The 17,284-nt window shown below is 36.1% G+C and overlaps 2 protein-coding genes across 2 annotated transcripts; one reads left to right on the top strand and one right to left on the bottom strand.

Moving 5' to 3' along the window:
* Nucleotides 1–4,253: 4,253 nt before the first annotated feature.
* Nucleotides 4,254–6,845, top strand: LOC111370782 (V-type proton ATPase subunit e1-like). Its single transcript, XM_022992646.1, has 4 exons — nucleotides 4,254–4,448; nucleotides 4,627–4,766; nucleotides 5,260–5,307; nucleotides 6,474–6,845. Exons 2-4 carry the CDS (start codon nucleotides 4,669–4,671, stop codon nucleotides 6,538–6,540), a joined length of 213 nt encoding a protein of 70 aa, XP_022848414.1. The 5' UTR covers nucleotides 4,254–4,448; nucleotides 4,627–4,668; the 3' UTR covers nucleotides 6,541–6,845.
* Nucleotides 6,846–7,179: 334 nt separating this feature from the next.
* LOC111370781 (transcription initiation factor TFIID subunit 6-like) lies at nucleotides 7,180–14,223 on the bottom strand. The gene is made up of 13 exons (XM_022992645.1): nucleotides 14,012–14,223; nucleotides 12,307–12,449; nucleotides 12,125–12,211; nucleotides 11,838–11,939; nucleotides 11,627–11,735; nucleotides 11,303–11,406; nucleotides 11,079–11,216; nucleotides 10,908–11,003; nucleotides 9,978–10,102; nucleotides 9,613–9,745; nucleotides 9,389–9,514; nucleotides 8,304–8,415; nucleotides 7,180–7,792 (listed from the first exon to the last, which is right to left on the bottom strand). Exons 2-13 carry the CDS (start codon nucleotides 12,430–12,432, stop codon nucleotides 7,425–7,427), a joined length of 1,626 nt encoding a protein of 541 aa, XP_022848413.1. The 5' UTR covers nucleotides 12,433–12,449; nucleotides 14,012–14,223; the 3' UTR covers nucleotides 7,180–7,424.
* Between the last annotated feature and the right edge of the window lie 3,061 nt (nucleotides 14,224–17,284).

Raw genomic sequence — 17,284 nt, 5'->3', positions numbered from 1 at the left:
AAAACGCTCTTTGTATGGTCTTAAGCAGGCTCCTCGTGCTTGGTTTGACATATGATGCATCTCTGTTTTTTCATAAGAGTCCCACTGGCATTGTTTTTTTGTTGGTATATGTGGATGATATTATTATCTCTGCATATGATCACGGTCTTATTCAAAAACTTCAGCAACATCTTCACTCAGTTTTTCATATAAAAGACCTTGGTCAGCTTACTTACTTTCTTGGCTTAGAGGTACATACTACATCAAATGGTCTCTTCTTAAATCAACATAAATATATTCAAGACTTGATTAGATTAGCTGATCTCTCTGAAGCCTCCTGAATTGATACACCGCTGGAGCTTAATGTTAAATATCGAGAGGCCAAAGGAGATATTCTTCCACATCCTACTCTTTATCGAAGGTTGGTTGGTAGTCTCATTTATCTCACTATCACACATTCGGATATTTCATTTGCAGTTCATACTGTAAGTAAGTTTATGGATGTCCCTCATCATCTTCATATGGTGGCTGTCCGTCACATTATTCGCTATCTTATTGGAACTCCTCATCGTGGTCTCTTTTTCCCCCGAGGGTCGTCTCTTGATCTCATAGCTTACAGTGATGCTGATTGGGCTGGTTTGTTCTGATTCTCGTCGTTCTACTATTGGGTGGTGTATTTTTTTTGGTGACGCTCTTATTTCTTGGAAATGTTAGAAACAAGACTGTGTTTCTAAGTCCTCCACTTAGGTTGAATACCAAGCTATGTCGGCTGCATGCTCTGAGGTTGTGTGGTTACATGGTCTTCTAGCCGAACTTGATTTCTCCCAATCACAACCTACGCCTCTTCATGGTGACAACACTAGTGCTATTCAGATTGCAGTCAATCCTATGTATCATGAACGCACCAAACATATCGAAGTGGACTGTCACTATATTCGGGACGCCTATGATTCCAAGGTCATCGCTCTTCCCCATGTTTCCACTTCTCAACAAGTCGCAGATATCTTCACCAAATCTCTAACACGCCACCGTCATAATTATCTCGTCAGCAAATTGATGCATGTGGACTCCCTAACATCAATTTGAGGGAGGGCATTAGCGTGTATTATTAGAAATTATTTACTTACTGCAATTTACGTAGTTTCCTTGTACATAATAGCTAGTTTCCATGTATACTTTGTGTCCTAAAATAACTTGTAACTTCTATAAAGAAAAACCAAGACACACGAGAAATTCATTCAGCAAAAATATTGTCAGGGACGCCCCGCCCCGTTGCCATCACTACTTGAGAATGAGTAGTGGGTGTTGGTATTGTTCAAATCAAAATGTAACGTGTAAAGAGTTTTCGATATTGTATATCGGAATGGATTTTATTAAGTGCGAGAAACAGCACTTTGCATGTTAAGTATCTTCACGCACGAGTATCTACAAGCCATTCTTCTCTCGTGCGTGAAGTAGAGTGATTTTTCTCTGTTCAAGACACTTGTTCAAGCAAGCTAAATGCCAGTTAACACTTGCTTGAGCGAGCACTAGCTCGGCATCATTTTTCCTTGTTGAAATGCTGTTCTTTGGGACGTGATATCAACCAGGGGGAGAATTTCTTGAAACCTTGTGTCTCTTCATGAATAACACATCCAACTTTATGAGTTTTCGATTTCGTTTTGTGAATTTTCATATCCACGAAAAGTGTTTAGGCGGAATCAACCCAAAAACCAATCTCCAACTTAGACGGCATAAATATCGTTTTTAGGACAATATATATGATCTGTGTTTCAAGCTTTCTTTTTTTAGATATTTTCTACATCTTCACTTCAAGTTCTTTGATTCGATTTTTCATTTCACCGCCTTTTTCATTGCACATGCCCACAAATTTGTCCCGTGTTAGGCGACTCAGGCCGAGTGTAGGTCGGCAAAGACTACACGAAGTTGGGTAGCCAAGTTGACATCTCTAGATGGAACGATCGAATTAGGGAGCAAGAGAAATTGAAATTACGGGCAGAGCCCCACATGGTCCAGTGCAGGCAAGTAAACTTTGGGCCCAAGCCCATCTACTTTTCCCTTTTTTTATAATTTTGAGAGCCCCGTATTTCGAGTGCAATGATGGGATGAACAATATTTGTTAACTTCCTGTGTTTTTCAGGTAACTCAAAAGAAATTAACTTTTGGGATTTTTGGATGATTTAATTTCTATGATGATTTCTAGATTTGAAGGGTATTTTTTGAAGTTTGGGATTTGATGCTTTTGGTATTGAGTGATTAATTGTGGATTAAAGATTTTTTTTTTAATAGATTTTGGAAAATTAATTATGGATCATGTGATTGGAAGAAAGTTTAAGTTAAGGAAAAAAATTGGCGGTGGATTTTTTGGAGAGCTTTATTTGGATAATCTGATTCATTTTTTATGCCTAATAAACACTTGCAATAGGACTGTTCGAACTTTTATCTCCTCAACTTGGATAGGATACATTTATAAATTGGCAGAGTTTGTATGTAACAACAAGATATTCAAGTTTTTTGTAAGACGGATAAGCAATACATCCTATCATAGAAATTCAATTTTTTTAATAAGGTACATTTTTTAAAATTGATAATGAAATTATTGTACAACGATATCAAAATATAAAAACTCAAAAAGAATAAGTGTAGCTTATGAATTATATCATTTTTAGTATTTTGTATTAGTTTTATATTTTTTCATCATTAAGTCCATAACCAAAAACTCAAATTTTGGCGTCGATTAAATTGTGTCCGTATTGAACGAATTTTCTGACTCCGCCCCTAGTTGAAATATATTTATTGCACAAAGAAAGGAACAGTAAAAATGCCTTAATTATTTTAAAACAACTTTTTATTCAATAAAACTGTTTGCATGAAGCAAATTACATGACACGTTGTACGTAGTACTGGGAATCAACAAATCAAACCGGGAAATATAAACTTGGGATGAGCTTAGCACACAGTGGCAGTAGATGCCTTATTCACTCGCAAACACACAACGTTAAAAGCTAAATTTTATTTTACTTTTAACACAATATCCCTACTAAAAAAGTAGGAAATTATCTAACACTGAGGCCAGTGTTTGCCATGGGATTGGGTCTGTATCTTGATTTTTAGGGTATGTGTTCATCTCCGGATTTAGCCTCAGTCTGGGCATCGCCTCCGGCAACCTTTTTGCAATGTGGGTAGTGGCAGCCACCACGCCATCCGCCACCTCCACCGCCCCATCCACCACCTCCTCCTCCGCCTCGCCATCCGCCTCCACCTCGCCATCCGCCTCCACCGCGCCATCCTCCACCTCCACCGCGCCATCCTCCACCTCCACGCCAGCCATCAACTTCCGCGCCAACCTCTTCAAATATATACAATTAAGCAGCATCAGTGCTATAATTAACTATGATCCAAATTCACAGATATTAGTACATGAAAATGCATATTGTTCATTTAATATTAACATGCAAATATGCAACATTTAAGAGAGAGAGAGAGAGAGATTGGTGACGGATACTCACGAGTTTGGGGAACCCCTGCAGGCTCATTACCAGCAGAAGCATTGGAAGAGATGAGAAGAAGTACAGCAAAGAGAAGAATGAGAATAAATAAAGTCTTGAAGTGAGCCATTTTCTCAAGTAGAGGAAAGTATGCTTCAAGATTATGGATGAGAAACTCAATGTGAGTCAGCCCTATGTATAGGCCAATGTCTCCCTTATGAGTTGACTATTTCAATCAGGAGTCAAATTCTAACATATATAATAATTCTAATATATGGTAGGAAGTAACTATTTTCTAATTTCTTGATCATCAATTATTAAAATGAAGTGACGTTGCCATTCGTATCAATCGAGTTTTAATGTCACTTACAATCAAAACTCGAAATAGAGCTTAAATTTTAACTTTTGAAACTAGTCCTTGTGCCTCGTATATAAGTGCTCTCCTCCCGATAGCTATATATATCCATTCTTTTCCCTCTTTCAAACACAACATACACAACCCAAGACCTAGAGAGAAAAGAGAGAGAATTTTGGAGAGAATTTTTACAAGTTGAAGGTGTTCATCTTGGGTATAAATTCAAAGGTATTTTCTTTCTTGGGGATTAACTTGAGGCCCAAAACGACAAAGATGTCGTTTTGTGTTTTCTTCACAAATTTTTTTTCGTTTTCGAAAACGGGAAAGAGAACACGTTTTCACCGTTTTAAAAAATCGAAAACAGAATACGACCCGAAAACGATAAAGAGAACAGGGCCTAAATGTTTCCTAAAAAATTCGAAAATCTTCACTAGAGAGCCCCATATCTTCTACCATCAAATCAACATTTGGCCCGTAAAGTTTGTCTTTCCAATCATGCGGTAAATATCGAATTTTCAGTTTCAGTACTTCTGCGCGTCGAGAAACGCCAAATCTAATCAAAGGGACTCCGGATCTAGCAGCTTCAAGTGCCCCCTATAAGCACCCTCCGGTCGCCGGATTTTAGGGTATTGTAATCATTTTCCGAATATGTTAGGGTTTCGTACCATTGTCCTGATTACATTAAACCATTTGAATTTAAAGCGTTTGTTGGCAATTTTTTTAAATTCAGATTGTTGTTAAAATTTTGAAATTCGAGGTATGGATTTGTTTATTGATTTTTGCTATAAAAAATCACTGTTGCAGAGAAACTATAATTAGTCGTTCATCAGGGAGATCGGATAGGAAATGGGGTTTTTGGTGACAACCCTGATTTTCGTCGTGGTCGGGATTATTGCATCCCTGTGTGCTAGAATATGCTGCAACAGGGGACCCTCTGCAAATCTGTATGTATACATTTGTTTTCAAGTTTATGCTTTCTTTTGTAGTTAGTCAAATACTGGACTGAAGAAGTTGGGCACTTCATAAGCATGAATGTCACAAGGATGAGATACAGTTTTTTCTCAAATTTAGGATGATAAATATAGATTGGATAACGTAGCAATTTGTGCTTTTACCAGTATTATATGAATGGTTTAAAGGACTTGTATATTTGAAATTCTATTTATAAGTATATTGTATATGACTTATTTTATTCTTAGTTATATGTTTAATTCCTATATGAGGTAAAATTTAACAATTGGTTGAGATCAAAATTTTTTTGAAGTCCATTTAGCTATAGAAATAATCTGCTGACTCTAGTTGATAATAATTTGACTGATATATTTGATTTGAAAAATAACTTAAGTGTAATTTCTGCAGCTTAACAAATAATGCCTTTGTGACTGTTTGGTACCATTAGCTTTTGCTGATGGGGTCTATTTCTATCTTGTGATGCAGGTTACACCTGACATTGATCATTACTGCAACTGTATGTTGTTGGATGATGTAAGTGAAACTCTCCATTAAGCAGCAAATAGATATATGTTGTATTTTTACTGTTCCCGTCTTTATTTTTGGCTATGCTCTTGTTTTTCACCCTCTGCAGTCATAAAAATGTTATGCTGATTGGTCACGTATTAGCGTCCCCTTCATGCAATGAATCTTGTCAAATTGTGTACTTGCTTTCTAAATGATCATTGCGCTTCATAAACTTTTGCTTGTGTAATTTGTGGCTGGATCATCTACTATTATCCTAGAGCAACTGAGGTTGCTGTGGCCATGAAATTTGTTCTCTGTTGTAGCATTTCTGTTCGAGAGTTGCAACATTAGTAATCTTGAATCTGTTGCTTTCTTTTTCTCATCCGCTGAGGAGCTTGAGTTCTACTTCGTATCTGGTTCTCTACTTGTCCTTGAGTTGCTGCTTAATGTTGAATAAATTAGGCATGGTCTATCACGCAGCTTGTCAAATATTTGTGATGTATTTGGGAACACAATATTCTCCTAGGATTGGAAGAATTATTAATATTGAATACAGGGAGAATAGCTTGTAATACTATTTCTTTTTGGTTTTTATATGGGTTTTGGTAGGCATACGGTTATGGGATTTGTGTGTACTTGCTTTCTAAATGATCATTGCGCTTCATAAACTTTTGCTTGTGTAATTTGTGGCTGGATCATCTACTATTATCCTAGAGCAACTGAGGTTGCTGTGGCCATGAAATTTGTTCTCTGTTGTAACATTTCTGTTCGAGAGTTGCAACATTAGTAATCTTGAATCTGTTGCTTTCTTTTTCTCATCCGCTGAGGAGCTTGAGTTCTACTTCGTATCTGGTTCTCTACTTGTCCTTGAGTTGCTGCTTAATGTTGAATAAATTAGGCATGGTCTATCACGCAGCTTGTCAAATATTTATGATGTATTTGGGAACACAATATTCTCCTAGGATTGGAAGAATTATTAATGTTGAATACAGGGAGAATAGCTTGTAATACTATTTCTTTTTGGTTTTTATATGGGTTTTGGTAGGCATACGGTTATGGGATTTGTTTCATTAGACTTGTTGCTTTACTATAATTCCGATTCAGAAAATGTTCTAATTATTAGTTTTGTACTTTTTGCTACTTTTGTTCCTCTGATTCTCTGGGTCACCTTGCTTTTCTTTATTCCTGTGTAGGTGGGCAATAGTATATCTCGCACAGATGAAACCACTAATTGTTCCTATTTTGAATGAAACGGAATGATGTGCTAGAGGAAATGCATATGCAACCGTTTGGAAACCTATTTATCTATCGTGGATGCAAATTGGGCGAGTGACGAACAATAATAATTTAGTGTATGCGATACCCAGAATCCTTTTGGTGTCAGATTTGTATGTTAATTTTTATTAATGCAGACAACTCTTTTAAAGTTCATTTTTTCATATTGTGCTCTATTGATATTGGTTGTAAACATGTTCTGATCTCATATTCATTTTTGTAAGAATGATAGCGCGTATGTGTACTTTGAAGAGAAGAAGGTAATGCATTTGGTATTGTATCTGCTTGTATATCCGTGTGCAAGAGATGGACTGTCGGAAGAAAACTGAAAACTGGGGCAGGGGACTGGGGGACTTAATGACTGGTGGTTCGGTTTTATGGTAACGCTGTGTCTGGCTGATCTCATTCTAATGTTATCAATTCTTTGTTCTCTATGAGCACAGCTGCCTTGAGGAATCAATTTTTCTTCGAAAATGCCACATTTCTTCTTGTGCATGTATATCACTTCAACAGGGTTGTTTTTAAGAACCAAAAGTGAGGGAGAATGCTCATCACCACCTGATGAAATTTTGTCAAAGTTCTTTCCCCCCCCAAAAAATTAGATGGTACGATAAAAATGGAAAATTATACCATCATGAATACAGAGAATTTATTCAAAGAGAAATGGTGCGTCAAGGTACATTGGTAGTCTCGTTAACTTGTATTCATCACCAAAGTCCATCGAGAAATAAGGCAGAGTTGGGTACAATATCGTTTCACTAGAATAAACTATATTAAAAGAACAATCCTAGACATTGCGCGCGAGAGAGAGAGAGAGAGCATTTTCAGTGCCTGGGTACAATTTCTTCTGTATGGCCGATGTCTAAAGATCACAAGAAGAAAGATGCTGCAGGCGAGGGTACAAAGGACAACATACTTTCACCAAAATATTCGTATAGCGAAGGCAGCAGATGCCCAACATCTACATCGTCCTTCCAGGCTTGAGTAAGAGCTGCTGATGTGCTTGGTCCTTGACCACTGACCATCTCCTTTCTGCCACTGCTTTCAGGCACATTCTCATTTCGTGATGATTGTAAATTAGAGTCTGCGGTCCCAATAATTGTTGGGTATCCACTGCTCGATCCTGGCATGTCGACTGGCAATGAGTTTGCCAGTGTTACACCCATAGGACTCTCTGTTGCTAGTTTCTTGAGTGGTGGCTGTTGCATCACATTATCCATGCTGGCTTTGCGTTTCTCTGACATTTTGAAGATAAAAAAATAAAAAACGAGTCTCATCAATAGCAAATGTACAGAGTTAAATATGGAAAACATGTAGGCTTATGCACTTCACAACATGAATGGCATCAATGAGCATAAGGAGCCATAGCCACATGCAGCCTTTAAAACACAGAAATTTCATTTCCATTCACACGTTACAAATTCAAAATACTGCTCTTCTCTAACAGCCTAACACAGACCTTTATGCCCTGAGCGTTTTAGGACTAGTTTGATATGTTTTCTGATACATGACTGTTAAAAGGCATAGATACATGCAAGCACTCGGGGCAATGCATAAAATAAATTACAAGGAGATTTCACATACTGCCACAGCCATTTCAGAATCATTTGTTGTGATGAAACTCAAAGATGACTATGGCCGGCAAATGCATGAAATAAATGCAACAATAAATCATAATTTAAAAAATAATAATAATAAGTAAAAAATAAACAAAACCATTCAAGGAAGTATTGTAGACAGCTTCATACTTGACGTTGTCGTTATGACTTTTCCATTACTCTTCCAGACAGCACGTGCTGGTGGAGCTAGTAGAGAGGGGAGCGTCTTCAGACGATCATACATGCACAGGCCAGCTGCACGCTAGCAAGTATATTTCCTCGTTAGTCAAATTACCTTTAATATTTTGTTCCTCCAGTTATTAAGAAACTGAATGAAGTAATAAACACAAAAATCATACAGTCAATGATCTTTCACCATAATTCTAGCTTTGGATCAAAAAATACTGATAGGATCTTCATAAAAAATGTAGCAATATCATTCTTCTAAACACCTCAGCGGGGCTTAAACAGACAGTAACACGTCAAGATAGCTTCAGAAAAATACTTCTAAAATTATTGAATTCCAAATGTTATCGTTTGGCCTGTTATGGTGTATAAAATGTAAGGATTTGATAACAAAAGTTTCTGCTGAGATTCTGAATGATCTGAATGAGTCCTCTTCAAACACTACATCAGCATTTCAAGTTAACTTCACAAGTTGAAAGAGGTACACATTCCAATGATGAGAGAAGCAAGACATTCAGGATCTGCAAGGGCAATAAGCAATTTTTCACCAATTTCTCTTAAATATTTAGAGACGTCCTTGTGACAAAAATTAGCGTGTCTGGGATTGTGGTGGATAAAAGTTGATTTTGGTGTCAAGTCACGGGCCCCACCATGTTTGAATAAAATCTGCTTTCTTGCCAACTTCATTACAGTGGGCAACTTCAACATCCCCAAAAAGTCAAAATCAACCCCTTATTGCGTCTAGAAATAAATGAAAACAAGGGCAAACTTGGCAATTGATCAAACAATGAATTGTGGACCTTGCAATTGTCTGAAAAGAAGTCAGATTTTTATTGAAATAGAGAATTCATATTTGACCACCAACGGTCGGATTTTTCCTATTAATTCAAATTTAATTGTTCCCAGACATGGGCTTAAACTGTTCCCTAGGAAGAGATTTTTCATGCAATAGCAAATGATGAGAATTTTTTCTTCTTGTGCATCTGTTCCTCAAAACAATCAAATTTAAAATAAAATTGAGGGGAAGTTACTAACAAAGCACTTCTTACCATCAACGCCCCATATACAAGCCAGGCTTCATGCCTCTTCACCTCATTCTTCTGCTTCTCAAGTTGCATTTCTGGCTCCAGAAGCCGCAAATAAGGATCAAGATTGGGAAGCACAAGCAGGCGAACCTAGCCAAATGATGGAAACAGCATTAATTGTTAAAGCATGTGACAATTTTGAAGATGAGGGAAATATAAGGAGAAAATAAGAGACTAAAGGGAAATACCACATTAGGTCCAAGCGTTGCTAGACCTTGAATTGCGCCATAATGTTGAGGGAGTGCTTTTGACGGGTCCAAGAAAGCATGCAGCAATGTCCTGGTGACACGTGGCTGGAGATTGTGGTAAACGTGACCAAATCTGCATAGTTATAATTGCGAGAAAGTTATCAGAGCCTGAACATGAAATGATTATTATGATCCCATTCTTGGTCCTTAATGATGCAGGTAATCTATATTTGATGTCAGAAAAATGTAAATGCAGGGAATTCCTTCACTTCTAACACCTCTACAGTAAAAAGGTGCACCATCCTCAAAAAGTCGTACTTAATTCAATTATTTCATAATGGTAAGCAACTATTGACAATCCTTACCTCTTGCATATTGAAGCAACCAGATTAGCCGTGAAGTTTCTGAGATCCCAGTGATTGTCGGAGAACTTATTTCCTAGTCTTTTTGCAACCAGGCATGTCATCACAGAAGGCATCAATTGGTGCAACTATTTAACAATAATTAGCACACAGGTGTAAGAAACCCCCTTCTTTTGAATCAAAATTTGAAAGCACGTCAGCTCAAATACTTATAAGCTGACAAAAATCAAATTGCACACAACCAGTTTTCCATAGGCATATTCCATAAGTTAATTACTACGAGTCAGAAGTAGAGTGCCAGCACTAGGCTCATCTCCTACCTCCTCTTTATTTAAAATGTTTGGTTTCTGTCATCTTAATTGCAATAACATCATAACTTTGGACGTGGGCCTTGATGTAAAAATTCCAAAGTATCAACCAATCAATCTGATGTCATTTTCTGCATTAATTAATGGCGTTAAGAGTTTAATATGGCCAGCAACATCCGCAGAGTAGCTGGATCAAATTTATTCTAGGCCCAAAAGATGAAATCAATAAGTTTAACATTGTCCAAGTCTGCTGAATAAAATAAGAGCTCAGACAAAATTAGCACCCAAGGAAATTCTAGAGCCTATACATTGACGATAACTTTGTATTCTTCTCACCTTAATACTCAATGAGAGGAGAACCAAAAAAATATATATATATATATATATGTGTATATATATATATATATATATCTATATATATATATATGTGTGTGTGTATATATATATATATATATATCTATATATATATATATGTGTGTGTGTATATATATATATATATATATCTATATATATATATATGTGTGTGTGTGTATATATATATATATATATATATATATATATATAATAAATAAATAAAATACAAACAGAAAGAAAGAAAAGAAAAAGAGGTAAACAATAAGCTTACATAGGGCTCAATGTGTATGTGAGGATTTTGAAGAAGGCTCCAAACAAGACGCATCAAAGCAAAAAGGAGAGAAAATTTATTCAGATTCCGAGAAACCTGCCATGATTTCAGGTCCTGAGTCATTGCCTCATAATGTTGATACAGTTTGGACAGGAAATGATATTCAATTACCTCATCAGCAACAAAAAATGTGAAGTAAGGAACTAAAGGATGAATGCCTGAGTCAGTAGCCAAGCTCACTAGAGCTTCTTTAAAGAGGGCAGAATCGGATCTACTAACAGTAAGCTCTGTGATTTTCTCAAAGTAAAGCTGCAAGCACAAATCAGAAAACAATTGGTGTGAAATTTTCCTTGGATTGGCATCACAAAGAGTTACACATAAGGCCTCAGCAGTACCTGAAGCTCACGGGAAAGAACATGCTTTACAGGTAATTTGATGTCTACAGGAATTCCATCCTCTTTGTATGCAGTCTTTCCATTATCAGAAGGCACTGCAAGTACTGCGACAAACAGAAGGTACATCATTTTTATGACATCAACAGTGGAGTAATACTATACAGAATCCCATATGAATTGAACATAGAGCCGTCATTGTAGGTATAATTCAGCAGCAAGGGCAGAAAAAATAACTGTTCAGAGATAAGGGAAAAGAGAAATTTTTTCATAGACACACATTCGCATGTTTTGAGATATTTTAGGTCTATCATTGTTCTCAAGTACCTTCAGGAGGTGGATTTTCTGGAATGGCAGGTTGAACTCCTTCAATAGCTAACCAATGAGCAACCACTTCTGTATCTAATGGTGCCTTTGGTAGAGGAGCTTCAATCACCTAAGTACATCCAAAATAATAAGCAAAATGAATACTTAAACTACTAATGGCAATCCCCTGAAACCAAAAAATAAGTAAAAATAAAAACATTTGAACTCTTACTTCCTTAAACTCTACATCTTTATCCTCAATGTAGAACAAATCCTTATGTCCAGCAGCTCTTTTGAACCGCAACGGATCTCCTGATGCAAATCCATATACTGGCTGGGAAATATTACAGAAATAAATAAATAAATAGAGACTAAATATTTGACCATTAAATACCTTAATTCAAAACATAAAAACGTAAGCCATTCGTTATTAGATAAAACGGAACTAATTGCAAAGAAAAGAAAAAAGCTAACAAGCAATGCAAAAAAAGGTCAAACCGAGTCTAATTAAATAAACACCTCAACGTTTCTTAAGCCAAGTGCACTGTCCACGTCGACGGCGGTTAAGGTGGTTCTCCTCGAATGCCGCATGCATTTGATAGCTTCCTGTACGAAATTTAAGAAACAACAAATGACACACAAAATAAGACTCAAAAATTATCACGTAAAACATGAAATTGAGCAAAATTAAGTTTAAAAACCTGCATAATTTCGCGAACGCGATACTCGACATCGGAAGCAATAGCAGGTAAAACATCTGGTGACAAATTGGTGATGCCTATACTCTGTGCTATCACTTCAATTGTTTCTTTCGGAACTATGCTCATTCTCTAATTTTTCAACTCTGCAAAACCCCAAATACAAATATATGTGATCATATTTAAGCATACACACAGGGGTCAAATTTAGATTTTCTCTTTTTGCTAAGAAGAGGAATTAATTATATGAAATGGAAATTTGTTAATTTTAGGGCTCCGGCTTGAATCCTTCCCTAATTCGGGTACTGGGCTTACAAGAATGGGCATCTTACAAAGATACCTTTAAAATTGGAGGTCTTTTGAAAAATCAAATAAAAAATATTAAATACTTTGTAAAGTTAAATATACAAAAATTGACATTTTCCACTTAAAATAGTGACAGAATTTCAAAAAAAAAAGGTAACAAACAATTAAAAAAAAAGTGACAGAAAATTTTGAAAAAAAATAGTGACAAACACTCAAAATAGTTCAAAAAAGTGACAAAAACTTTAAAAATTAACGAAACGCTAAAAAAAAGTGATAAAGTATCACTTTTTGTTAAAAAGTAACACAAAATCTACCACTCAAGAAAATGGTCAAGTATTGTAGCTCCAATTGAGCACAGCCTACCCACTAAATACTAAAGTCACTTCCAGAATAGCATGGTGTTCAATAACCAGGATTTTAAAATGAACACACTACAAGCCGAGCACAGAACCCTAAAAAATGGCAGTATTCAAGAGATGGAGATAGTCTTCAAGTACAAACACCAACACAACTGATATGAAATTATTAACTCCCAAGGGTGGAGCCAGAAACATTGTTCAGTGTGGACACGACTAAATCAATACCGAACCTTGAGTTTTGGCCATAGATTTAATGATGATAAAAATATAGAACAACATTATAACAATACTAAAAATGATATAGTTTATAAATTATACTTCTTCCCGAATTTTCATGCTTTGATATCGTTGTACAATAACTTCAAGTTAACTAGATAGCAATGCGGTAACAAATAAAAAGAACCCTTTTTAGAACTCCTGTCATGCCTATCAAAAATTCCTCATAGAATAGCACCACTTATTCACTTGAACTTCATTTTATAAGTTGGTTTAGCAAGTGTGACATTATTTCAATAGAAGTTCTAACACAACATCATTTCTAATGATTATCTTGAAAAAAATCAAATTGCAAGAGAAAGTAAAAGAATTTACGGGAGCGGAGCCAGAAATCAATGCTACCGGGGGGCAAAAAATTTTAAAAATTTAATGTAGAATAAAATTTTTAAGTCTGTCTTAAAAGTAAAAACACTTAAACACACCCTTACCAGTTACCAACTCCCAATTAAATGCTATATACTATTACTATACGATCAGAAAGAATTGAAACAAGTGAAAAGAGAGCAACAAATGCTTCCAAATTGATATTAACATGTGTTTGTAACTCTGAATCATAAGAGAGGGCTGAGGGCAGAAAGCTACAAATCAAATTCCTAGAACTCGAAGACTCGAACAAAATTTCAAATCCCCAAAATTCACCGATTCAAGTTGGCTTCTTAGTTCTTATACCTAGTATTTATGATTTATCATATACATAATACAAACCAACTAGAATTAATCGAAAAGATAGCGGAAGATTTTCATGTTGTAATTAGTAAATTACTTACCCTAACCTAACCCAAGTCGGCACTCGACAACCGGGCGGTGATATGCTGACGTGTCACGGACTCACGGCAGTCAGCAGACCAGGCAGTGAGTTGGCACTCGGCGGTCCCGTTCGACGGCTACGGCAGGGGCAAGGTGAAAAGTTTTAGGGATTTTGATTTTTGATTTTTGGGAATTATTTCATTTTGTTTTGTAAAGGCAAACGAACGGGATTTCGGGTGTAATATTGTTTGCACCAATTCATAAGTCACGTCAATATTTTAAAAGTTCAAAAGTCAGGTACGTGTGTAATTAATTAAAAATATTTATTAATTAAATATAATAAAATTATTGTTATACAATTATTGGTCACAAATTTATTTACTAGTCACATATCATCAAATCAATTGGTCACATATTATTTCGATATTACAAATTAAAATTTTTGTACGTCACAGATTTATTTTTAGATCACAGACATTCAAATTGCAGGTCACGTTTTATCTATGGGTCACCTAGGTCATTGTTTGTTGGTCACAATTTTTTTTTAGTCACAAACACCTAATTTTTTGTCACAAATCAGCGAAATAGTTTGTCACAGACGACTAAATAGTTTGTCACATATTCCAAATAGTTGGTTACAGATTCCAAACACCCCCACTACACAGGTCCCGATCCAACACCAATATTGACCACAACTCACCACTACCCAATCAACGCTTGCACCACACCACCGCAATCACCGTAACACCACACCCAATCTAGATCTCATTCCACGACAATACTTGAACACATACACTACCCGCCCCCGCTACAATACCATTACAACCACCACCAACACCATATGAAAACCACTACCGCACCAACAATTGGTAACAACTCAAATAGTCGGTGACATACCACCACCAACTCCACCACGACCATTGTCACTTGCAACCACCAGATCCACCTCTACAGCACCATCGCCTGCACTACATTAGGGTTGACCCATTGGCTTCAACTTGGCGAAAACACTGATCAGGCACAGAGGCAAAACCATGGATCGCTATGATCTGTGTGTACCTGCCAACCACGGATCGAGCAAAGCTGCATTGACACTGGAATTGCGCGAAGCAACGACTACTCACAACGACAAGCTCTGCTGTAGTATTTGGCGACGACGGCCATTTTGACGGAGAGGATAGAGAGACAGAGAGGGAGAAGAGGATGGAAAGAAGAAGGAAAGAAAATAGAGAAGATGCAATTGGAGCTCCTTGCTCACAGCAACGATCTCCATTGTTGTGTCCGACGACGATGCCCTATATGTGACGAGGGGGGGGGGGGGGGGGGGAGAATGGGAAGAAAAGGATGTCACGTGTGTGTTTAGAGAGAGAGGGAGAAGTGAGTCAGGGTTTGGTATAATTGGGGGAATATTTAATATTTTCAAAACCTGATATCTGAATAAAAAACTTTCTGGCCTAACTTTTGCACTGAAATTTTCAAATACCGGGAATTCTGTAATTTCTTCTATTATATATTGATACAGATTAGTGGACAAAAAATTATATAAATTAGTAGGCTAAAGATCAAATAAAAAAATATTTGAGGTGGGCTAACCCATTAAAATTAATTGTTGTTGGGCTAATATTGGCTAATATATTACATTTCAACCAAAAAAAAAAATAAAAAAGTTGCATATGAGCCTTGACAACAGTGGGTTGCAGGCCTGCAACCAACTGTAGCCCACCCTTATATCCACCCATGAATTTACCAGAAAAACTAACAAAACTCCGATCTTAACCTCGAACTGAATGAATGGAGAGAGAGGGGTAGGGTTTGACGATGGTTAATCGAAAACATTAAAGAGAGCTGTCTGTTATCAATCAAATTTGTGAAATTGCCCGAAATTGGCAGAAAGAAATCATTGATTTAGGGTTTGGTTGGGGTTAAATTGCATTCAATTTTCTTTTGAGAACGTACATAATATGGTTAATGAAAGTTTTAAAAGTGAAAGGGTAGTAGTCAATTTTCCAATTAATAGACCGTACTAGGCCTACATATCCCTACAAGAATTTAGAGTATTGGGCCGGTGACCCAGAACAAAAGCCTGGCTCCAGGTTATATTAAGGAATAATAATCTAACAGGGTTCGGGGGACAAATGCCAGTCGACGTGGGCGCAGAATATTTTGCCATCCCTACTATATTAGGTTTAAAGATGTTCTTATTGCAATATTAAAATATTACATGGAATGTATCAATCTTATTCATTTCTAAGAAAAATAAAATGTCATAATTCGTTAAAAAGATAAATAAAATATAAATAAAATTTTACATTTAGCAGGAGAAGAGGGTAAAATGAAAATTTTAGGAGGTTTAGGTAATTTTTAAAATTGGAATGTCCCTAAATTATCATAAACCACAAAGGAAATTACCGAAATTTATCCTTTTAAGTATTTAGAAGATTTTCCATGACGTTCAAGCATTATTCGAACGCATTATTCCTTTCAAAAATTGTATTCATCAAGAGTGATGATATGAAGCACTAGCATATTATCTAATAAATAAAAAATATTTTATAAATAATTTGACAAAGTAACAATAACCAGATGGATAGAGTTACTTCTTTCATATCTGTCCGTCGGGTAATGTTCGAAACAATAAAGTATATTGTAAAATATCAAAATACAGAACAAACGGAACCTGCTAAAAATTCTCATTTGCCATTTTTGGTCTAATAACTTACATAAGAAGAAAATTTTCAGAAAAGCTTAATAAAGGTCTTACTGCGACAATGGAGAAGTTTTTTTACAATTAAATCGTATAGTACACATACGAGGAATCAATATACGAGAAACCCTTAAAAGTGCAGACGAAGAGGATATCGAAATCCATCTTCTTTAAAAAGGAAAAAAAATACGAAGTCGATCATTTTGCTCCTTACACCCTTTCTGTACTGATAGAAACTCATATTCCACGAGGAAAAAAGATAAAAGGAACTTCCAATTCCACCTTTCTACGTTACAAATATTTGATCAGCATATATATAACAGCAACCAATACGACTATCCCAATAACTGATAAAAGCAGGCACAAGCAGGAGCAGCCACCCTTTGTTCGTTTATTCAATATTGCAAGCCTCTTCTGCACTCTCTGTTTTCATTTAAAAAAAATAAAAAAATACAAATACAAGAAAAGAACGTCAATCAAATTGACATGTGACAAACAAAAACCTCATACAGCCACAAAAATAAAAGGATACGCATAAAGATGCCTGCAAATCTATAGTAAATGATGTGCACAGTAGTTTTTTTTTCAC

This window comes from Olea europaea, chromosome 21 (genome assembly GCF_002742605.1).
Source record: "Olea europaea var. sylvestris chromosome 21, O_europaea_v1, whole genome shotgun sequence".
NCBI classification, from domain to species: domain Eukaryota; kingdom Viridiplantae; phylum Streptophyta; class Magnoliopsida; order Lamiales; family Oleaceae; genus Olea; species Olea europaea.
The sequence above is the reverse complement of the archived record's forward strand: the minus strand, read 5'-3'. Positions and strand labels throughout refer to the sequence as shown.